Here is a 25,411-nt window from a genome sequence, read left to right on the forward strand (position 1 = left end):
TCATACACCTAAATGAAAAACCTACAACTGTAAAACTTCTAGAAGACAAGACACAATCTTTACAACCTTGGGTTGGGCAAAGATTTCTTAAACACAAAATAAACATGAGCTATAAAAAAAAACCTGATAACTATGATTTAATAAAAATTTTAAAAAAGGAAAAAAAAACCTGATAAATTAGATTTCCTCACAATTTATAATTTTGCTCTTCAAAGGTCACTGTTAAGAAAACAAAAACAATAAGCCAGACTGGGAGAAAATATTTGCAAACTACACACCTGATAAAGAACTGATATCCTGAATATAAATAATTCTCAAAGCTCAGTAAGAAGAAAACTATCCAATTAAACACATGAAAAGGGTAAGAAAATTGAAAGACAACATACAGATAGCAAATAAACACAAGAAGAGACACACTAACACATCATTAGTTATTATGGAAATACAAATTAAAAGGACAAATGCCACTAACACCCACTGGAATGGACAAAAAAAATTTTAATTGATAATAATACCATATAATCCTTACGATGCAGAGTAAGTGGGATTTTCATACACTGACGATCAAAATGAAAACTGTTATAGATACTTTGGAGAACAGTTTGGCAATTTCTTAAAAAGTTAAGACATAAACTTACTACACCACCTAGAAATAGAATCAAGAAAGAGGAGAGTTCCATACAGTTGTCAAATGTGAGATCAACTTACAAAACCAAGATTATTTCTCTACTCTTGCAATAAGATAACTACATTTGGGAAATATAATAAATAAATACAGTATCATTCACCATAAAAAAATATATGATATCTAGGAACATAAAAGACATGCATAAGAAAATTTTGAAATCTAATATACATACAGACATAAATGGAGAGATATTTCATGCCTCTTGGATGGGAAAACTGGCAAATTAATCTATAAATCTCAAACTCCAGCTGAATTTTTTAAGATAACTAACTCACTCTAAAATTTATAAGGGGAGGAATAATATGACATGAACAGTTAGTTAATTTTGAAAGACATGAACAAAAAAGAGTAACCTAGATATACATTGCAATATACATTGCAAAATAGTTAAAAAATATTAGCTCATAAATGGACCAATGGAATAAGAATGAAGAAGTAGACACACATATACATAATGTATTTACCCACACATATATGTGTTGCTACGGACTGAATTTTTTCTCTTCTCCCATCACTACATTCATATAGTGAGACCTTAACCTCCAATGTGATAGTATGGAGGTAGGAACTTTGGGAGGTAATTAGGTTTAAATGATGTCATGAGGGTGGGGCCCCCACCACAGGATTAGTGTCCACATAAGAACAGCAAGAGAGAACAAAGCATGTGTGCTCTCTACAGTGAGAGGTGGCCGTCTGCAGGATAGGAAGAGAGCCCTCACCAGAACTTGACCATGCTGGGGTCCTTATCTTAGACTTCCAACCTCCAAAACTGTAAGAAAGTAAATTTCTATTTTATAAGCCATCCAGCCTATGGCATTTTGTTATGGTACCCCAAGCTAAAACATCCATGTATCCTATGACCCTACATTTCTGCTCCTGGGTTTATTATATGCCAAAGAGGGTCTATCACAGGCCTGTTAGAATCGTGTAACAGTGAGAAAGGATACAGCTAAAACAAGGTGGCCGTGAGCTGATCATTGTTGGAACTTGGTGTTGTTGAAACATAAGATTTATTATAGTAATCTCTCCATTCTAACATGTGATGAAAATTTTTGGTAATAAACCCAGATACCAGAAAGAAAGACAGAAATCAAATTTGGGTTGCTTCAGTGACCTATAAGGACCCTGACCTAGAAAGAAGCCCCTAGAGTTGCAGGCTGGGATTTTGAGGCCACTAGAGACAGAAGACAGCCTCAAGCTGCTCAAAAAGGGAAAGCTGAGGCTGAATGTAACCATCAAAGATCGGTGTCTTTCACAGAAAAGGCTAAAAATACTCCATTCTCAGCCTGCTGCAGCAGCAAAAAAACCTAGCTTACATTAATAGGCTTGTGGCAAAGAAACCCAAACAGTCCTAGCACAAAATTAAAATCTAAGGCCTATACCATTCCTGACTTTGTGGCCCAGATTTACACCTGAATGGTATGAGAACTCTAAGGTAAGAAAATCACATAAAAGCTAATCCAAGACAACAAATATCCCCCAGGACCCAGCATCAGTAAACACAAAGTCACTCTTCAGAGATATTTTCATGGGCTGGGGCACATGGGGACTCTCAACAGGAAACTAAATCCTCTAAAAATGAATTCACAACACAAAATTATAAATAACAAGAGACAACGAACTACCCAGAGAATTTGACAATCTGAGTAGAAGTAAAAAACAACTTCAAAACTATAAATCTGCTTAAAATGATAAAACAAAAAAAATTTTTTTTTAAGAAAACAGGAACCATAATGATACACTAGTATAGGCCGACATGTCTCTATCTTCCAAATAATCATGCAATGGCTCTCCAATGCCCTCAGCGTAGAGGCCGAAGTTAGCACAGTGGTCTGTAAGGCCACTGACTGCTCTTACCTGCCTGGCCTCATGTCCTCCTACTGCGTCAGCTCCGGTCACACACCTGCCTGAGGTCATGCCTCCACCAATAAAGGGCCCTGGCACTGGCAGCTACTTCTGTCTGGAACACTTTCCCCCAGATCACCACATGGTTCACCCCCTGGTGCCTTCCGGTATCTGCTCAAGGATATGGGCTCTCAGAAGCCTTTCCTGCAACTCTACTCCCACCATGGCAGCCCCTTACCTACTTTGTTTTATACAACATGCATCATCCTCTGACATACTATATATTATACTTTTTTGTTTTGTTCACTGCCTTTCACCTTCAATTATAAAGTCAATGAGACTTTTTTTCTGTTTGAGAGTGCCAGATCCTTAGTCCCCAGAACAGTGCCTGTCATAAAAGCAGATACTCAGTACATATTTGATGAATGAAAAAGAGAATGCACACAGAGATAGGGAAATCAGAAGGAGCAGATCACTCTTCTAAACTCTGAGGCAGAATTCTCATTCATGCATACATGCGTGTTCAAACATTTACCAAGCGACTACTCAAGGGGGTATGAAGGTATTCCTTTTCTCACTTTGAAAATTCTTCCTTCTTCTCCTAAAACATGACTAAAACTTACTTTTCAAAGAACATTTTACCATAAAACATTAGTACATTTTCTAAGTTATTAAAAGTACACATAGTAAAAATTACCTTTTACAATTCAGCTTCCTATTCCTTATTTTTATCCTTTCCTGGAACTCACGTGCACAACATCAACCAACTTCTGTATAGCTATGCTTCCGAGTACAAATTCTCATTCTCATGTACTTATTCTCTGAGTTTTGAAAATTTTCTACGTATTGTTGATACCAGTCCAGTTTACTCTTGGATATTGATAGAGAAATGCAAAAAGTACGTATTAAATTCTACACTTGATCTGTGCCCAAGAATTAGCTAAAGTACCTTATTTGGGAAGATAAAATCTGATGATTGTAACATGGGATAATATCCACCTCTGCTAAATTCCAATTATTTTCTTACTAACATTTACATACATGTGCATTCTGGTAAAAACAAAGCTTACGGCTTATGTAAGACTTCAAAGTGACACAAAATGTTGAACAATATTATATATTAACATATATTAACATAGCCTCTTGATAAAAATCTCTGCTTGGGATTCTCTTTAGGTAGCCCAATAATTTTCTGATAGTTGTATTTTTTTTCCACAAGGTAACTATTAGGGCCAAGTAACTTGCCACCTCACACTGCACAGGTAAAATCGGAGTTGTGCTGTGTTGAACCCACAAGTAATCAGAAGTCAAAATTATTCTTAGGTTTATATCACAGGAGTGGCTTTTATACCAATGGTGTTTGGAATATTTTATCATGTACTTTAGGAAAAAATAAACAATACCAGTTTTTAATTCTAACTACATTATACATATATTTAAAATGCCACCAGGTAAACAAAATGGGGGTGTTTATATAAACTATAACAATATTCCCCTATTTATTTCATTACAAAAATATTTCACCATTTGAGTTCCATTTATTTATTTATTTTGAGATACAGTCTCACTTTGTCATCCTCAGTAGAGTGCCGTAGCATCACAGCTCACAGCACCCTCAAACTCCTGGGCTCAAGAGATTCTCTTGCCTTAGCCTCCAGAGTAGCTGGGACTACCAGCACCTGCCATAACACCCAGCTATTTTTAGAGATGGGGTCTCACTCTTGCTCAGGCTGGTCTGGAACCTGTGAGCTCAGGCAATCCAACTGCCTCAGCTTCCCAGAGTGCTAGGATTACAGGCATGCGCCACCATGCTTGGCCTTTGAGCTCCATTTAATAACAAATTTTAAAAGACAATTAAAGCTTTCAGCAAGTTCTACGTAACACTGCCATCTAGTGGTGCTTAATGTGACTGCAGGCAAAGGCTATTTTTTTTTTTTTTTTTTTTTTGTAGAGACAGAGTCTCACCCCATGGCCCTCTGTAGAGTGCCGTGGCCTCACACAGCTCACAGCAACCTCCAACTCCCGGGCTCAAGCGATTCTCTTGCCTCAGCCTCCCAAGCAGCTGGGACTACAGCAGGCAAAGGCTATTAAACAGCTGCTAGTCAAGATCTTCAGAAAGGGAAAAACATCTTTAACATAAATTCTGTAGTCCAAATTAAAGTTCTCTAAGAATTATTAGTAATGTCTAAAACTATATATTTTTAGATATTTTATTTTATAAATGCTTCAAAGATGTTACCCTACCAATACACTATTTAGCTCTTATTTTAATGGTGTAGATATTTTCTCATCTTGTTCTTTAAAGATTTTCCAGAAGTGTGTACTTCAAAATTAAAAAATACTTTTTGAGATTAGGCACGGTGTCTCAGGCCTGTAATCCTAATTCTCTGGAAGGCCAAAGCAGGTGTGGACTGCTTGAGCTCAGGAGTTTGAAACCAGCCTGAGCAAGAGCGTGACCCTGTCTCTACTAAAAATAGAAAAATTAGCCAGGCGTTGTGGCAGGTGCCTGCAGTCACAGCTACTCAGAAGGCTGAGACAAGAGGATCACTTGAGCCCAAGAGTTTGAGGTTGCTGTGAGTTATGATGCTACAGCACTCTACTCCAAGGCAAAAATTTTTTTTGAGACAGAGTCTCACTATGTCACCCTCAGTAGAGTGCCCTGGCATCACAGCTCACAGCAACCTCCAACTCTTGGGCTTAAGCGAGTCTCCTGCCTCAGCCTCCCAAGTAGCTGGGACTACAGGTACCCGCCACAACACCCAGCTATTTTTTTGTTTTAATTGTCATTGTTGTTTAGTAGGCCTGGGCCGGGTTCAAACCCACCTGCTTTGGTGTATGTGGCTGGCATCCTAACCACTGAGCTACAGGCGCAGAGCCAGGAAAAAAATTTTTTTTTAATTAAAAGAAAAAACCTCTTTGCTTAGAAGAGAGAAAAATCAATCATTAGGATTATACAGAAGAAGCATCAAACTCTTTGCTTTGCATATAGCTTACTTCACTAATGTAATAACTCTACGTCATAAAAAAATTGTGTCCTGGAGGAAGTTCTGTTCTACTAGCACCAGGATGCACAGAACCTCCTGGGGAACACTGTCCCTTTCTGGACTCTGATTAATTTTTCTAGTTCTCTAAGCCTACTTGTGACTCTCACAACAAAGAAGATCCCCGCATCAGAGATACAGTTTCAAGGAATTTCAGGTATTCTGTTCGTGTTACCTACAACATCTTTGCCTGGTGCTTTCCCAGCCACTGTCTGAGTATCTTCAGTGTCAAATTCAGCATCTCCCAAGGAAGAAATCACTTCCTCTGGAGACCGTGGGTGCTACAAAGTCACTCCTTACACCACGTCCAAAGCTACATCCTGGAGCCTCTCCCTGTGGTCTTAATTCACCCTAGACCATGCCCCCACTGCCCTTTCACTAGGTAGCCCTTTCAATAACTGAAGACAGTTCTCTTGCCCCAGCTTCTCCTCCCTAGGATAAGCACTGTCCTCCACCCATTTCTCCTGTGGCGGGTCTGAATGCCCACTCCATTCTGACACCAACCAGGAACAACCAGAGGTGTGTGTGTTTCCTTGTAATCCCACAAGTGGCATTCATGAGACATTAGTGTCAACTGCTAGTCACACCATGAGGCCATTTCACAAGTCAGACAACTCTGCCATTCAGTTCCTCTACAATTGATTTTTTAGGCTCAAGAGAAAGACCTCCATGGCACCTAGGAAAAGGCAATTCTTCATCCTACCCATCCCTTCATTCCTCCATACCAGCTAGAAATTAAAAAAAAAAAATAGTGCCAATTTGGAGAGTACATGTTGGGGAAGGCAGAGCTACCTAACGAGCCCAGGCCCTTGATGATTTTTTAGGCCAAGGCAGTTACAAAAGAGACACAGATATCTGTGCTCTTGGAGACATTGTATCTGCTCTGTCCCAGGAGCTTAACTTCTGCCATTACTATAATGTCCCCCTAGCTTTTGTAATTTGTACATTTGATGAGCAAACAACATGATATTTTGGTATTAGTCATTGGCTAAGGAGTTTGAGACTAAAAAGTACTAATCAGAACAGATCAGGGAACAAGAACACTATAAAATGGTAAATGTTACTAAATGTTATTCTTATTTTTTTTTTTTTTTTTGAGACAGTCTCACTATGGTGCCCTGGGAGAGTGCCATGGAGTCACAGCTCACAGCAACCTCAAACTCTTGGGCTTAAGCGATTCTCTTGCCTCAGCCTCCCAAGTAGCTGGGACTACAGGCATCACCAATGCCCGGCTGTTTTTTTTATTGTTGTTGCAGTTGTCATTGTTGTTTAGCAGGCCTGGGCTGGGTTCGAACCGGCCAGCCTTGGTGTATGTGGCTGGTGCCGTAACCACTGTGCTATGGGCCCTAGCCAGTAAATGTTATTCTTTCATTTTCTTGTTATTGTAATAATAAAGGCAGATAGTTCTTTTCAGAACACAAGATAGCAGCACCACAAGTGGAAGGCTCTGAAATGAGGTGATTTCTGCAACAGAACTTGTTTCTTCCTGCCCTATTTTATAACCTCCTGGAGGAAGCAAGGGTGTTGAACACTGCAGAGCAATGCTGCTTCGGATTAAGTCATGGGGAACATGGGGGAAAGTCCAGAAAAACTTACTTATTTTACTCAGGATAGCCTACCATACCCCACTCTTAGCATTTAAAATCTTTTTAAAAGCTTACAAATTCATCCTTATCATCAGAATATGATAAATGGGTAGATCTAAAACCATACCCCCCAAAAACTATGCATCAAAGAACACAATGGAAAAGAGAAAAATACTTGCTAATAATACATATAATTAGGGATAAAAATCTACAATATATAAAGAACTTACACAACTCAGCAACAAAGAAACAAACAACCCAACTAAAAAAATTGCCAAAGGGGGCGGCGCCTGTGGCTCAAGGAGTAGGACGCCGGTCCCATATGCCGGAGGTGGCGGGTTCAAACCCAGCCCCGGCCAAAAAAAAAAAATCGCCAAAGGTCTACAATAGACATTTCTCCAAAGAAGACATATAAGTGGACAAAAAGCACACCAAGTGCTCAGTATCACTAGCAATCAGGGAAATAGGAAGCAAACCCATAATGGGTAGGAAGGGAGAGGGGAGAGGGAGAGAAGAAGAGAAGAAGGGAAGAGAGGGAGGGAGAGACAGAGAGGCGAGAAGAGAGAGGGAGAAAGGGAGAGGGAGGGATAGAAGGAAAATAATAAGTGTGGGCAAGGACAGAGAAAACCTGGACCCCTGTGTATTGCTGGTGAGAAGGTAAAATGGTATGGTCACTGGGGAAAATAGTATGGCAGGTCCTCAAAAAATTAAAAATAGAAAACACACGATCTACAATTCTATTTCTGGAGATATAACCAACAGAACTGAAAGCAAGTCTCAAAGAGATATTTATACATTCATAGTCAAAGCAGTATCATTAACAACAGCCAACAAGTAGCCAAACAATCCGAGTGTTCACTGATGAATGAACAGATTAAACAACTGTGGTATATCCATACACTAGAAAATTATTCAGTCTCAAAGGGAAGGAAATTCTAACACACACTATAACATGGAAGAACCTTGAGGACATAGTGCTAAGTGAAATAAGCCAGTCACAAAAATACACATACTGTATGATTCCACTAATGCGAGGTACCTAGAGGAGTCGAATTGATAGTTACAGAAAATAAAGTGGGGGTTGCCAGGGATAAGGGAAAAGGCAATGAAGAATTACTGTTTAATGGGGTCAGAGTTTCAATTTGGGAAAATGCAGTCTGAGAGATTGGCTATACAACTATGTGAATGCACTTGACATTAATAAACTACACACGCACACGGGCTATCTGGAAAGTATCCAGCCATGTAATAAGAAAAATAGAGACATACATGGCTGGATACTTGCCAGACAGCATATATTGTTAAAACATGCCACATTTGTCCCAGGGCCACCTTTATGTTCAATATCTTGATATAATATCAGAAATAGACAACATTAAAAATGGACTCTCATCAAGACCTCAGCCCAAGAATACATAGTCCTACAGAGGAAAACTTTCCTAGAAAAGACAGGATGCTTCTAACAAGGGCAGAAACAGTCTACAGGCCAAACTGTTTCAGAGGAATGAGAATATGTCTATTACATAATACCACATAATATACAAATATTCTAAATTAACATTAAAATATTTTATAACCTTCCAACAATTAATAGATTTTTTAATTATTTTGATTTCACCAAGACTTCCAATCAGGTAAAGATGAAGAGCTCCAAGATCCCTAATCACCTGTAGGTGGCAGTAACAGCACAGTACTTATGTCAAGGCAACCTTGAAACAGCAGCCAGTGTGGTGAACTGGAGACCACAGGCAGGAAATCTGCAGCTATTTCATGCTCATTTAACAGGAGTGCTCCTGCAGTAAGCCGCAACCAACTTCTCTAACACAATCCTTTTACCTTAAGGCCTCTCTACACAGTCAATCCCAATCTACCTATTTATTTTTTGCCTTATTCTTTTATTTGATAGGTCTCTGTGATCACATCTACCTGGAAATGTTAGCCATTCATTTATGGATACATGGCAGAATTTCTTACAGTAGGCCTATTTTGCAGGACATGATGGGCATGGCAATGTCCAAAGACTCACTTGCTGGGTCCTTGTTCATAAGACATATGCAAAATGAAGAGACAATGATGGGAGATGAGAGTGCAATCAGGAATCAGTAGCCACAAAAGAGACATGTGTCACTGAACTCCAGCTCTGAAACCTGATTACTGACTGGCTAAGTTAACATTGGAAGAACAAACCCTACACCAGGGGCAGGCAGAAGTAACCCAAGGGTCGTGCCACTCCCTCCAGGGAAGCAAGCCAGTAGCTGGCTGGTGGGTGTCTCAGTATGCACCTCCCCACCTACGTCTTTCCCTTTCTCTTAAGATGCTCTTGAGACTGTATGGCTTGCTAGGGCAGGAGGCTGTATGAGTCAAAAGTCACAAACTTCTTTCTCTTAAAGCATATCTATAATAAAAGTATTAGCAATAATAAGGTAACACTGCTGCCAAAATTCAACTGAATTTTTATATTACAAGCATAAGAGGGAGCATTTTGGCAAACAGCTCTGCTAAGTAATCCAGGTCAATGCGGTTCTACTACCAAGAAAAAGAAAACCATGCACAACATTTACAAACTTCTTCTGCAGGTTGATTATTAACTGAGAACTGACTTAAAAATAAATTTAAAATAAGGTAAAAACAAGGTTCGGCGACTATAGCACAGTGGCACGGCGCTGGCCATATACACTGAGGCTGGCCATATACAAATCCGGCCCAGGCCAACTAAAACAACTATGACAACTGCAACCAAAAATAGCCAGGCACTGTGGTGGGCGCCTATAGTCCCAGCTACTTGGGAGGCTGAGGCAAGAGAATTGGTTAAGCCCAAGAGTTTGAGGTTGCTGTGAGCTATGATACCATAACACTCTACCGAGGGGGACATAATGAAACTCTGTCTCAAGAAAAGAAAAAAAAGAGTAAAAACATACACCCTAAGGAACAACAAAAGATGAACAACAAAAGGAATGCAAAGGCCAGGAACTAGTGTGACCCCATTAGGGCATTAGGTGCTTTGAGTTTAGAGTAGGCCCCAGCCCCAGCACACACATTCTTGGCTTTCTTCCCAGGGATGGGGTCTTATGAAAGGAATACTACATATATTCAGGTTTCTATGCAGACACCCCCGGCTCTTATCATGCTGGCTCTCATCTACAGTCTTGCAGAAATTCAGAAGGGGACAACAGGTAAAACACTCACTGCAATGGGAACAGGTGGGACAAGTTGGGGAAAGTTGTTCCTTCAAATTATACAAGGATGAAAGTGGGAAGCCTGCAGAGAAGGCCTCACCCAACCTCCCCTTTCTTCCAAATGGAGAGAGGGACGATGTGAGAAACGAGCTAATGTCTTTAAGACCCAGCTTGGGTTCCTATACAGCCGTGTAGGCCCAGTCTACAGACAGGGAAAATTAAAATATGCTACAAAGAAAAAAAGGAGCATTTCAGACAAGAGAGACCAAGAGAACTAGTAATTGATGTATATACCCTGTTCCCCCAAAATAATACATCCTCCAAAAATAAGACCTACTTACAGAAAAGATAAGGCGTCCCCTGAAAATAAGACCTAGCGCATCTTTGGGAGCACGCCTTAAAATAAGACACTGTCTTATTTTCAGGGAAACAGGGTAGTAAGTACTTTACATAAGCTATGAGGCAATTCACAGACAAGAATAGAGACTTCAGGTGGGTTAAAAAAAAAATTACTCATAGAAACAGCTTATAAGAAGTAAGGATACACTTAAAACCCCAGTTTTTGCTGACTCCAAAGCCCACGCTTTCTTTAAAAAGCCTTTCTGAACATGGGCTGAGTGCAGTGGCACATACCTATAGTCTCAGCTACTTGCACAGGCTGAGGGAGGAGGATCACTTGAGCCCAGTTAGTCTTTCTCTGGCTCTCGTGGGTCTGGACATTCATTAAGCAAAGAATCAAACTCTCCTTGCTTTTCTGGTTTTGTTAAAACATTCCTTCCGGGTTACAGAAGCCTTCCAGCAGATAACCCTTGACCTTTTTACAAGGTCTCCAGCAGAAGACCATAGCACACCCATCACCTCCTCAGCTACATGTGCACCACTTCCTGAACTGCTTTAAAGGAGGCTGCTCACCCTAACTTGGCCCTGTTGCCATTTTCCCTTTTCAGTGGCAGCCCATAAGATTGCAGATGCTCTTAATGAATCTCTGCTATTAACTCTATTCAGCCTGGTTCTTTGCAGCACCTTTCCACTTTTAAGTACCTTACAAGCCCAAGAATTCAAGGTCAGCCTGAGCAATGTAGCAAGACTTGTTCTCTTTAAAAACACGCATACAGAAAAGTACACCATTCTGGAAAATCCACTTGCTTCTTTTCCTTCTCCAGCCTGCTCTCTATACCAGAGGCTGATGGGTACAAATTCCACACTAAGGCAAAGGGCCCCCTGCTACAGGCAAGCCTGAGGTCAGGATATTTATTCCCCTGGTTCTTCCTGCAAGGGAACCTCAGATTTACTGTCTCTCAGCCAGAAAATCACTACTCAGCTCAAGGCAGGTGACTTGACAGGGGCCCCTTCTCTCTGGGCCTAAGGATGGTGAGAATAAGAAAGTCCCAGGGTGCTGTTGTACAGACGTGTGTGGGGTGGGGGACCCTTCTTCATTATTATATGCTCCCACACCCCGCCAAACAGTTTTACCACCTAAGCATGAACTCCTTATTTTTGTTCGGTCTGCTTGAGATTTTGTCACACTACCTAGAAGGGAACACAATTGAAAACTTATGGGGCAGCGTCTGTGGCTCAGTGGGTAGGGCACCAGTCCCATATGCCAAGGGTGCAGACTGCCCCTGTGCTGGGACACATAAACAGTAACTACTGTTGCCTGATTACTTGAAGGCAGTAAGGAAAAACCCAGCCCCGGCCAAACTACAACAAAAAAATAGCCGGGCGTTGTGGCGGGCTCCTGTAGTCCCAGCTACTTGGGAGGCTGAGTTAAGAGAATCGCCTAAGCCCAAGGATTTGGAGGTTGCTGTGAGCTGTGTGACGCCACGGCACTCTACCGAGGGCGATAAGGTGAGACTCTGTCTCTACAAAAAAAAAAAAAAAAAACTTATGAATTGTTTATTTCTAGAATTTTCCATTCAATATTTTTGGACTATGGCTGACTAAGTGTAACTGCAACCTGGGAAAGCAAGACCACAGATAAGGGGCAACTATTATATACTCATCTCCACAGGCAGCTCCGTGGCAGTGGGAGGTCACATACCTCACAATAACCATGGAGTTCTACTTCATCTGCTGTCTTGACAACTTTGATTGCTTGGTGCAGTCAGCGAGATGTCACACTTGGCCTGGGGCCCTGTAGGACTTCCGTGGCTCCAGGGCTGATTTCACTGCCATGTAGGGGCCTTCTCCTATGAAGATCCTCTTGATTACAGAATCTTTAGGGAACTCTACTTTCATTTTTGCTCATTCATATCAATTTTAACTAGAATTATCTATCCCTTATATATGGTTATATTCGGGCTCAACTTGTTTTCTGTGAGGTAAGTAATTGTCTAAATGTCTGTATGTCTATAAAACTGCCCCCCCAAATTGCTACAGAACAGGAATTTTGGAATGTTATATTTATAATACAATTTGGAAAATGAAACAAAAAGGAAGTTTATGCTAACTGGGCTATAAGATTATAGTAGTAAATTGTTGAAATTCTTTTTTAAAAAACACATTGAGCCAGGGTGGTGCCTGTGGCTCAAAGGGGTAGGGCGCTGGCCCCATATGCCAGTGGTGGCAGGTTCAAATGCAGCCTCGGCCAAAAACTGGAAAACAAACAAACAAACAAAAAAAAAAAAAAAACATTGAGCCAAATAGTTTCGCAAACTGGCCAGGCATGGTGGCTCACACCTGTAATCTTAGCACTCTGGGAGGCCAAGGAGGGTGGACTACTTGAGCTCAGGAGGTTGAGACCAGCCTGAGCCAGAGCAAGACCCCAACTCTACTAAGAATAGGAAAAACTAGCCGGGTGTAGAGGCGGACATCTGTAGACCCAGCTACTTGGGAGGCTGAGGCAAGAGTATTGCTCAAGCCCAAGAGTTTGAGGTTTCTGTGAGCTATGATGATGCCATGGCACTCTACGTGACAAAGTGAGACTCTGCCTCAAAAAAAAAAAAAAAAAGATAGTTTCCCCTTTATTCAGAAACTCCTACCATTCAATTTATCTCTCCCACATACTCCCCCAGAAAGACTAGTCAGTTTAGATACAAGTTTGAGAAACAGAGAAGGAGGGAACAGTTGTGCAATATCAAAGATGAAGAATGTCAGGGCCAAAGGATAAGATTCTCCCCCTAGTTCAGAGCACCATTTAATGCCTCAGAGCCTCTCTCTGGGGACTGGCTTTTACCAACCTCTCAGGGTGGGAGTGCAGACTGCTCCTGTGCTGGGACACATAAACAGTAACTACTGTTGCCTGATTACTTGAAGGCAGTAAGGCAAAGCCACCTTCACACTAGGATGGTAAAGGAACTGTGTTAAGAACAGGAAATATTTAATCTGTGGCAAAGACAAATCTCTACTATAGAAGCAAGTTTTATGATAGGGATTTGCTGTATAAATCCATTAACTACATCATTTTTAATAATTAAAAAACTGGCCTGCCTGAATTATACTCACTCAAAAAACTGAGTTCTAGAGTGGCGCCTATGGCTCAAAGGAGTAGTGTGCCAGCCCCATATGCCAGAGGTGGTGGGTTCAAACCCAGCCCTGGCCAAAAACTGTAAAAAAAAAAAAGAAAGAAAGAAAAGGAAAAAAACTGAGTTCTAGTACTAAAAATCAAAATCTGTGTAGGGCTTTTAACACCAAAACCAAAACCCCAAACTGGAACTAAAACAGATTATTTCATAAAGCAAAGGAAACCCTGTAGTCTCTGGGAATACGTGTGAAATCTCTCTTGTGCAAGAAGAAAATCTTTCACATTTATTCCAAAATAACTGAGGACGTTAAAGCTGTATGAATGGCTCCTAAATAGGTCCCTCTGTTTGAACATAAAATTCATTAGGTTCAAGTATTTAAAATGCAAACCAGACACTCTAAAAGTTTAATTCTTGATCCACTGTTTACTTGCTGTCAAATTGTTTGGGGCTGTTTTTTCCACTGTAATTCTCTTCCAATGTAGCATCCCTGTGAAGAGCCAGGAACAGACAACGGTGTCAAATGCTGCAAGGCATGGCCAAGGCCATGGCAAAGGCTGTGGCCCTCAGACCCTTGCCTAAGGCTCCACATCGCACAGCACAGCGAATCAAAGTGCCCCTGCTGCTGACTCTGGGCTCATTCACTGTCCAGGCCTCACCCACCCCCTCCATTTCTTCACCTACTTCACCATTTTGCAACCAATATTAGACACTTCTTATATACCACACACAACTCTCAAGGAACACAATTTAGTGGAGGATAACAGTAAGTAAATATGCAATAACAAGGCAGACACGGCCAGCACAGGGACCTTCCAGCAAGGAGCAGTCCAGCTTTCCACAAAGAGAAAACTTTGTGGAAAAGGCAGCATCAAGGACAAAGAGCAGCTAGACAAGGAACGTGACAGTTGGTGGAATGGCATGAGAAAGGCAGGAAGAGCTGATGCGAAAGGCCCTAGAAGGCTGAAATGAAGAGCGAATGGGCAAAGGGGGACAGCGGACCCCAAAATGAATCCAGGATTCTGGGTCCTTCTCTGCCCTGGACACCTCTCTCTGAGAGACTGGCAATTTTGAAGTAAGACTGCCCCTGAGTACAGTACAGAACTCAATTATTAATGAGAGAACTCTTCTTTTAATAGCTACTTGCCATCACTGTATCTGTTGACTTTAACAGCACAAGGGTAAGCTGATCAATACCTAACTTTAGAAAACTTGCCACAAGCTATGTGGAATAAGGCAAAGGACACATCAGGTCTGCAGACAAGAGGTTTCTATCCAGCTGAATTATCAAGCTCCTGGGTAGTGTATGAAATATAACTCCACATATAGAAAACTGATGAATGTAATTCAGCAATAAAGAAGTTATGTCTAGTGACTAAGTCGACGCAATGTCCTCAGAAGAAGTTACTACATTAGCTAGGAGACAAAGAGAAGGACTCTGAACACCCGAAGAAGCTGAACCTGGCTGTCACCGTGAGTTTGTAGGTACATCATTGGCCCTCGCTGACCCTTAACAACCTTACCCACACAAGAAATAGTTGCTATGGTTGTGTCCAGTGATTCTAAAACCCATCATTCTGGCAAATTATTACAATTAAAAGTATTTCACTACCAAAGGCAAGGATCTAAATAACTTTTACAGGTCACAGACTTACTATAGTTTTGTCTGAGAAAAAAAGTATGGGTCCTCAAACTGTCTTAAATTAAAAAAAAAAAAAAGAATTTACAGTTAAGTTCATGTCCCTTTAAAGAGTTTGACAAATCATGCATACCCAAATATAAAGATAATTAAAATTTTAAGTAAAGCACCTAGAGTTGATTTTTTTTAAAGAAAAGAGAAAATTAGAAAATTTAATATAACTAACGAAGGCAATGTTTCAGGTTTGCTCACTTCCCTTTCCGGTGGTTTCATTTCCCTTTTTAGGTTTAAACACTCCTAATATGTAAATTAATTTACTAAAGACTTCCAAAGTCCTTTCTGCTAAAATGTGTGGGAATCTTTATGCAAAAGAAATTATTTCTAGACTTTCATGTAACAGAAAAGGGGTCTTGCCAAAAAAAAAATGCATAAATGTATACAGCAAAGCAGAAGCAAATCAAGAATCCTATTTTTAAAAATAAATGTCTGGGATTAAAAAGTGGATATTCTATGATTTTAGCAACTTGGTAATAAAGAGTTAGATTCTGTTTAGGAGTACCTCACAATCCTATCAGATGATATTATCTCTAACTATACAGAAACTAAGCAGGAACAAAAGGCTCATTGTGTACTTAAGTAACTACACAATGTCACACAGCTTAGAAAGAAACTAGACTTTAAACCCCATTCTTCTCTTTCTATAGATAATGCAGACTTTAAGCATCAAAGTAAATAAATCAAAGAAACACTCCCCTTTTTATATGATTCTCTTAAATAAATGCCATCATCTCAAGGGGAGCTTATGCTAAACATGACTTCGTAAACAAATCATTTGTGAAAAGAGAAAAACCACATCCAGGGTAAAGTCACAAGATGAAAAAATATATTTCAGAGAGAACTTCCGGAAAGAGCAAAGCAGTGACTACAGTCAACCGAGTACCAACTCCCAGACCAAGTGTTCCATTTGAGCAACTTTCAAAGCAACACAAGAGCTGAAAACTACTGAAAAATGTTCATCTCTAATACAGCCTTTTGACGGACAGGAGGTAAGCAGCATTTAACTAACTTCATCATAGATTGTTATCAGAAACAATGCTTTACTTACTAAATTCAAAATCATTTTAATATACATTACGGACACTATGTTGGTAGAAGACGTTAAAATAGGTTATGTAATCATCTTTCTACATTATTACTACGGCTTTGGATTTTATTTTCAGTATTGTTTTACATTAATAGTAAATATAACTTTTTTCAATTTAAGGAAAAGAGTGATATGATGAATCATAAGTATATTTAGGAGTCTTCATCATATGGTTTCAATTACATTGTTTCATGAAATATAAGCGTATGTCACAAAATATAATGACACGAAGATAAACTGTGCAAGCCACAGATTATTATGGACCTTTAAAGCATTTACAATGATGACTTGAAAGTCAAATCCCTTTTCAATCTTTATCCCAAAATTTCTGTGTTTATAGAGTATAACCTATATACTATTATGCCTTTAAAACACAAACATTACAGTATTTTTTCAAATGTAAGCAAAGGAATACAAGTATTAGTGAAAAATAAGCTACATAAAAACAGTTTGAGCATAGTAAGAGAAGTACAGAGTTTACGTGACAAAAGTCAGAGATGAAGATGCGAGAAGGGAGCCTGATGCAAGAAAAAATCCACCAAATTTCAATTACAATTGCTATTATTTAAAAATTCATTCAGGTTAAAAATACGATTTAAGCCTCCAAAATTATGTATTCTCCTTTGTATGACACTAGAGATGTAATTTTTCTATGCAGTACTTCCTTATTTGATAGATATTAGTATATAGAATTCTACCCCAAAATCATATTTAACCTAAATATTTGAAAAATAGTTTAAGAAGGAAGGAAGGAGAAAAATAAAACTTCTATCTTGGGCTTGTCCGCAGCAATTGCTCAAATTAATTCTTAATTGTCAGTGATGCCACTGACCAGGCTGCAGGCCTCCCACCCCCAGTTCCCAGGGCTGAATTCAAGACAGTCCACTCTGAGAAGTGACATTTTTGAAGGAAACTTTTCATCCACCTCCGAATCTTAAGGGGATGCCACAGGTTCCATCTTGTAGCAGCAAGTCTATTTTTAAAGCCTCTGTCATTGGTGCCATCAGGCATGAGGGAAGTTTCACACGGGGGTTTTGCAATGCTTACAATCATAACTAATCTCTTTTTTATCTGGAATGGATTCCCAGTTGGTGATGGAAATTTGTTGATTTACACGTATATATCAAGTTACTGTGACTTCTTATTAATTAATATCTACTTGTCTGACATATTTCTTTTTAAAATTAATCTTAAAATTTAAAGAATATTTAAGCTTCTACACTTAGGTAGAGTGAGGATATGAAAGTCACTATGCTGGCAATAGCTTATTTTCAAAGTGTTGCTTTCTGTGCTTGGGCAGCAGACCAGCGACACTGGTAAACAAGATCTGGAAGATGCAGCGTCAGGGGCCCCCAAGTGTGCCTTAAAAAGTAGCTTATCTACTGTCTCAAGAGCCAAGGTCTTGATCTACAGACCATGGCATAAAACATTGCTGCCTATAAATTATGACAATTTAAAGAGAACATAAGATAGTACAAAGAAGTGTTTGCCACTCCAAAAAAAAAAAAAAAAAAAAAAAAATAGGTTTATGACCAAACAAGCAGGTCTTCACTGGCAATCAATTCCATAAACATTTATTAAGTACTGCTATAATGCTCAGTAGGCAGTGGGGATATAGCTATAAAAAGGAAACATTCCTGTTCTCCCTGAGAATCACTGTGTTCAGTAATTAACTAGTTGCATGGCTCCTCTATTAGTTTTCTAGATCTATTTCTATCTATATATTTGCATATTAAAATTATATTTAATGAGTAAAAATATATCATTTAGACATTACTAATCTGGATTGCAAATTATTAACAAGTGGCGAGCAACTTTATAACATTTAAACTTCAGAATGGCCTTTCCCAATTAGTCCAAATGAAAGAAAGTGGTACAGGAACCACTGCTACCCAATTTCACACTATAGGGAAAAAACAAAATGAAAAGTTATTATTTTGGAAAGAAATGAAGTGTCAGGGAAAGAGAAAATGAATGAACTTGCCAGGACACTGTGACATCCAGGACCATTTTAATAGATTAGTACAAATTAGTAATCATCTCTAAGGAATGTATTCCTTAATAAATACTAAGACACATACACAGAGTCTACAACATAAAATGCTCTCTGACAGCCACACTGAGTGTAATGCTGAGCACTTGTTTTTCAACCAAAGGTTTTATTCTTTTTTATTTTTTCTAATTATTTTTAGAGTTTCTAAGTATCATGCCTGGGGACAAGCTTTAAGATGACCACCCTAAACAGTCAAGATCAACCTGTCCCTTCCAACAACTCACATCCAGAAGAATTTAAAATCGCAGCCCTTGTCTTTTACAGCTGTATCTTCATAATTGGATTATTGGTTAATGTCACTGCATTATGGGTTTTCAGTTGTACCACCAAGAAGAGAACCACCGTGACCATCTATATGATGAATGTGGCATTACTTGACTTAATATTTATAATGAGTCTGCCTTTTCGAATGTTTTATTATGCAAAAGGCGAATGGCCATTTGGAGAATACTTCTGCCAGATTCTTGGAGCTCTCACAGTATTTTATCCAAGTATCGCTCTATGGCTTCTAGCTTTTATTAGCGCTGACAGATACATGGCCATTGTACAGCCAAAGTATGCTAAAGAACTTAAAAACACATGCAAGGCCGTGCTGGCATGCGTGGGAGTCTGGATAATGACCTTAACAAGCACCATCCCTCTGCTACTACTCTATGAAGACCCAGACAAAGCCTCCACCCCTGCCACCTGCCTAAAGATTTCTGACATCATCCACCTAAAAGCCGTTAATGTGCTGAATTTCACCAGACTGGTATTTTTTTTCTTGATTCCTTTGTTCATCATGATTGGGTGTTACTTGGTCATTATTCATAGCCTTCTTCATGGTAGGACATCTAAACTGAAGCCAAAAGTCAAGGAGAAGTCTATAAGGATCATCATCACACTCCTGGTGCAGGTGCTCATCTGCTTTATGCCTTTCCACATCTGTTTTGTTTTCCTAATGCTGTCCCGGGAAGAGAATAGTTACAACCCGTGGGGAGCCTTTACCACCTTCCTCATGAACCTCAGCACCTGTCTGGATGTGATTCTCTACTACATTGTTTCAAAACAATTTCAGGCTCGGGTCATTAGTGTCATGTTATACCGCAATTACCTTCGGAGTGTGCGCAGAAAAAGTTTCCGATCTGGTAGTTTACGGTCACTAAGTAACATGAATAGTGAAATGTTATGAATAATAGTAAATGATACCTTTTTCCCTTCAATCTCTTTACAATTCACTTTACTAACTACTCTAGGGTAAATATTCTGTATGTTAATATTATCAGGTACCTTTTCTCCTGCAAAAAAAATAAACTTTGCAAACTCCTTTGTGGGATCTTATTGAGGTAACATAATATTTTGAGTGTTCTAATAAATGCATTATTTTTATTTTAAAGGCTGGTGTAAAACATATTCATGAATTACTGGGAGAAAAACACACAATTTATGTTTCATAGTCAGCCTTATCTACATAGATTATTCACTTAACTTTTGAGATTTAATTCTATGTGCAAATGACTCATGTATATCAATTACGTCAATAGGAGGGAAAAATTCAGTTACTGTACAAAATACTTTGATTCAATTTTTTATGTAGATGTTCCTGTAAGTCTAATTTACACTTAGAATTTGAGTTCTAAATCCAGTATTTTATATTCTAAATGCGAAACTTCCAGGATTCCTTCACAAGAAACTTTGTTCAATTCATTACTGTTATTTGCTACAAAGCAAAATTAATAGGGCTAAGAATCCAAGGGGGTCTGTAACAAAGGCCATCCCCATCAGCTCTCCCCTCCTTGAATTCATTCTTTTGAAAACAGACTACAGGCTCAGCACCTGTAGCTCAGTGGCTAGGGCACCAAGCACATACACCAAAGCTGGTGGGTTCAAACCCAGCCTGGGCCTGTTAAACAAGAATGACAACTACAACAAAAAAATAGCTGGGTGTTGTGGCAAGCGCATATAGTCCCAATTACTTGGGAGGCTGAGACAAGAGATCGTTTAAGCCCAAGAGTTTGAGGTTGCTGTCAGCTATGACACCACAGCACTCTACTGAGGGTGACACAGTTTAACTCTGTCTCAAAAAAAACGAAAAGAAAGAAAACAGGCTACAGTCATTCAATGAACAGTGAGAGCCCATCATGTACCAAAGTCTACTTAAGACTAATGATGGAAGACTGATGATGGAAAACTAACCTGAGATCCTATTTCTACCCAATAATCCAAGTTCATTCCTATCACATGAGGTTTCTACTATATGGTGAAATGCCATTCTCCAATACAAATAGTTTGCTCTACTTATGTGATTAAATATCCCATTACCAAAGAGATTAACTGATTTCTCGTCTAGGTCGTATGTCATAGTATAAATAGCACTCTTCTTATCCCAGTCTTGCCATTTAATTTCTCTTAGTAGAGTAGCAAACAAAGTAACTTCTCCATCTAAAAGAAAAGGAACTGAACTATCATCTATAAATCCCCTAATATTCTTAGTATTATGGAAGTAAAATAAATGATTCCACTACAACTTGCTCTCTGCTAAATCACCTATATTACTCTCAACATGACCATCTCCTAATGAGACTTAGAAACAAATATATGTATTGGTTATAAATGGATTTCTAAAATTAGCATGTGTAAATTCACATTCTTTTAAAAAAGAAAAAGTAAAAAACACAAAGGAATCTAATGATAAAATAACCTTTTTGCACTAGAAGATCCCTTAGATAATCTACTAGTCTAATTCTTCTGTTTGAAATATAAAGAAATTGAGGTCCAAAGTGGTATGCGACCCGCTTGGCTAAAGAACAAGAACTAGAAACTAAATTTAGTTCCCCTTTGATGTCAAACATTAATTTTTCAATAATTAAAAGCAAACATCTTAACAGAATGTAAACATTTGCAGAAGTACATAAGGTAAAGAAGTCAGGGTGCTACTGAGATGTGGTTTCTCAACAAAGAAAAAAACTGAAGTTTTTAGTTTGAATAATTAAGACACTTTAATGTCTTTAACAAATAACTATTTCTAAAACAAGAGAAATAACCTTTGTATCTGTATTGTATCTGTGTTTGATACCCAGGCTATAGCACACATGTATACAGTCAGATGAACATACTCTTAAATTTAATAGATGGCAAGTTCTCTACAATTAGCTTTTCTTGCTAATAGCTTTTCTAGCTTTTCTTGCTAAGAGTCTAATCTTAGAGTCCAACAAAAGACTGTTGATGTGAAATCAACAAAGTGAAATATGTCATGGTTCTCACAATAAAAGCGTAAATGATCTAAATTATAACTTAAGTATAGATAATTAAAAAGTTAGTTTTAAAATAATTCATTTAGCATTACAATCAAATATATTTTAATATCATAAGTAAAAATTTAAAATCCTGTTTTGTATTCTGGAGGGGTTTGATTCTGGAACACAATGTAACATCTACACATAAATATTAACAATTAAAAAATAATACCCATATAAGGACAGATGTGTGACAGGCATGGGTTACTAGAAATGCCTAATATATATAACCTTTAATGATGGAGCTATCTTTAACTTTTAAAACCAAATGCTTATATTTTCTGAATGTAAATAATACTCAAGAGCATCTATCATATGTCAGGTTTCTATGCAAAACACTAGAAAAAAAGATGAACAGGTCCAAGAGGCAACGGCCTTCCCTTTACAGACTGGGGCTATGCTATAATCACGATTAGCCCCTCAACATTACTGAGTGTAAGGCAATGAGTACATTAAGTCAAACTTGGTTCTCCTTCAAAGGCACAGATAATGACAATGCCATGTAATAAATACTAACAGGGATAGTAATAAATGTTATAGTACATATAGAAAGGCAATTAATCCTGCCAAAGGGCAAGAGGGAACAGAAAACAAGCCTAGCAGGCATGAGTATTCAAATACACAGCATGATTGATGATGGCTGGTCACCAGTCGAGGGCTTTGAACGGAAAAAAGAGCCAGGTGCAGTGGTAGCACCTGTAATCCCTGCTATTCAGGAAGCTGAGGCAGGAGAATCAGTTGAGCTCAGGAGTTCACGGCCAGCCTGGGTGACATAGTGAGACCCCAAATCATTTATAGACAAACAAGGAAGGGCATGAAGAAAACTAACACATAGAAGCATAGTATGCTTACTGCTAGGAACTTAGAAAATGGAACTTTAGAGAAGTAACCTGATCAAGATTTCACATAACAAATGAGTGGTGGAGCTGGAATCTCAAATCTGGTCTGATGACAAAGACCATGACAACCCTACTATTCAAGATCGCCTTGATGGTATCCTGGAGAAGCCTGACCTTTATTCTGATGGAAATGAGAATTTAAAAGTTTTTTTTTTTTTTTTTTTGTAGAGACAGAGTCTCACTTTATGTCCCTCGGTAGAGTGCCGTGGCCTCACACAGCTTACAGCAACCTCCAACTCCTGGGCTTAAGCGATTTTCTTGCCTCAGCCTCCCGAGCAGCTGGGACTACAGGCGCCCGCCACAACGCCCAGCCATTTTTTGGCTGCAGTTTGGCTGGGGCCGGGTTTGAACCCACCACCCTTGGTATATGGGGCTGGCGCCTTACCAACTGAGCCACAGGTGCCACCGAGAATTTAAAAGTTTTTAAAAGGAATACTGGCATGGCCAAGCCTGTATTTTAGAAAGATAATTTCTAACAGATTGTATGCAATGCTTTGAAACTAATAGGGAGACTGCTTAAAGAAAATTACTGTAACTAACTAGGCAAGAAAATACTACATTGGGATAATGACAACAGACTTAGAGAAGAAGGGATGAATGAATGAATCATTCAGGACTTCAAGTTAGTAAGACCCAGTGCTGTACCCCACGATAAGAAAAGGGAAAGATTTCCAGCTTGTATGACTGAGCAGATGGAAATGCCACTAACTACAATAAGAGGTACAGAAGGAGTAGAGGAGAACAGAGGTGATAAGAGCTTCCAAACATGAGGAATTCTCTTTGAGCCTAGAAATCACTAAGAAATAATGACTGTAGAAAGGTCAGGAGATCCTAGTATGCGGTGCAAATAGAGAGCTGGGAAACAACAGATGTTCACTGTGGTTGAAGTCATGGCAGTAGACCAGATAACGCAAAGAAACCACTTGGAGCAAACTTGAGGAAGAGCTGCACACAGGAACTAAGGTCAAAAAGGACCAGGAGATAGCAGTATGTTGAGACTCAAGAGAGGAGGTTATTTCATGAAATAAGGAAAGGTTAAAAGCATTTAATGTACTACTAAAAAGTTAACCAGGATGACCAATGCCTTTAAAAATTAGGTGGTTGCCAGGCACCTTTATGAGAGAGGTTTTAATAGCAGTGAAATTAAAAAGCGACTGAGAATTCAATAGGAAGTGAAGAACTGCAGAGAGTGCAGATAATTTTGGCACTGATAGGAAAGAAAATAGTAAGATGTTATATCAAAAATACTATGGCTGGGCAAAGTAGCTTACACCTGTAATCCTGGCACTATGGGAGGCTGAGGCAGGAGGATCGCTTGAGCCCAAGAGTTCAAGACTAGCCTGGACAATAGCAAGACCTTGTCTTTACAAATAAAAATACTTAAACACAGTGGCACATGCCTCTAATCCCAGCTACTCGGGAGGCTGAGGCAGAAGGATCACTTAAGCCCTGGAGATTGAGGCTGCAGTGAGCTATGATGACACCACTGCAACTCTAGCCCTGGTAAAAGAAAGAAACCCTATCTTAAAAAAAAAACAGAAAAGAAAAAAGAGGGGAGGGGAGGAGAGGGCAGGGGAGGATAGTGGAAGGGAGGAGAGGGAAGGGGACAGTAGGGGAGGGGAGAGGAGGGGAGAAACACATCACCACTAGTTAGTTGCAAAACATACTGATTTCTAAAACGAACAGTTTCTTGAGGTTTTGAAGCTTTGCTACCATTAATAAAAGATACATTTACAAAATGCAAAGTTTGTATCTTGAAGATTTATATTCCAAGAAATCATGATTGAGAAAGCCTCAAGATATTAAAAAGTCACACTACACATTGCAATGTTCTATGACTTAAAGAAGAAAAATATATTCTTACCCAGGAGATGCCTGTGTTAATATTCATATTGTCTCTCAAAAGAGATATTTTAACTTTAGAATGTATTCAAGTTTGCAACTCTCACTAGAAACTAAGATTTAAATTAGGTAAATGACTTCCCTCTCTTAAGAACAAGTAAAAATACTCTACTCTCATCATCTTTAAACTGAATCAATCTTCTATTTACCAGTTAATAAGATTCCATATTGAAAAAAATGAATGGTCTGCTGTCATTTAATTCTATGTACACCAAAAGTGTCACCAGATGAGAGGACAATGTAAGTAAGAATTAAAGTTATGTTACTATCCACTATCAAAATTTATTCAAACACAAACACACATGACACACACATACCTTCCATAATTCAGTCGGCCTTACTGAAAACCAAAAAGAACTGGCCTGGATGAGAAATGTTTAGGGGGGAAATGATGACATAGCAACGCTGCTTCTTGTCCGAATCAACATAGAATCCTACCTGATGACTATCCTATTTTCTACAATAACAGAACAGTCACCTTAAACTTTGCAGTGTAATTACAATTATATTCCATGAAACTAAACAAAAACTGCATGACAATTATGACATAAAACTTTACCTGTCTCCATTCAAATATTATTCAAAATCATACATTATTAAAATAGCTAAAGGTCAACATTCAAGTATATTCACGACAACTATCGTCAATCCCACAACAGCAGCTATACCATAACCACTAACAATGTTAAGTTTGCGGCTATT

At 39.0% G+C, this 25,411-nt stretch overlaps 2 protein-coding genes across 3 annotated transcripts in view; one reads left to right on the top strand and one right to left on the bottom strand.

Annotated features, from left to right (window-relative positions):
* The window catches only part of UBAC2 (UBA domain containing 2), a 176,698-nt gene that overhangs the window by 107,501 nt on the left and 43,786 nt on the right, over positions 1–25,411 (bottom strand). The window lies entirely within an intron of this gene.
* GPR18 (G protein-coupled receptor 18) lies at positions 16,348–19,937 on the top strand. Its single transcript, XM_053563262.1, has 2 exons — positions 16,348–16,482; positions 18,773–19,937. Exon 2 carries the CDS (start codon positions 18,809–18,811, stop codon positions 19,802–19,804), a length of 996 nt encoding a protein of 331 aa, XP_053419237.1. The 5' UTR covers positions 16,348–16,482; positions 18,773–18,808; the 3' UTR covers positions 19,805–19,937.

This window comes from Nycticebus coucang, chromosome 15, assembly GCF_027406575.1.
Source record: "Nycticebus coucang isolate mNycCou1 chromosome 15, mNycCou1.pri, whole genome shotgun sequence".
NCBI classification, from domain to species: domain Eukaryota; kingdom Metazoa; phylum Chordata; class Mammalia; order Primates; family Lorisidae; genus Nycticebus; species Nycticebus coucang.

Excerpts from the sequence above, each read along its gene's own strand:
- GPR18 (XM_053563262.1), top strand. The coding sequence starts at position 18,809 with ATGACCACCCTAAACAGTCAAGATCAACCTGTCCCTTCCAACAACTCA.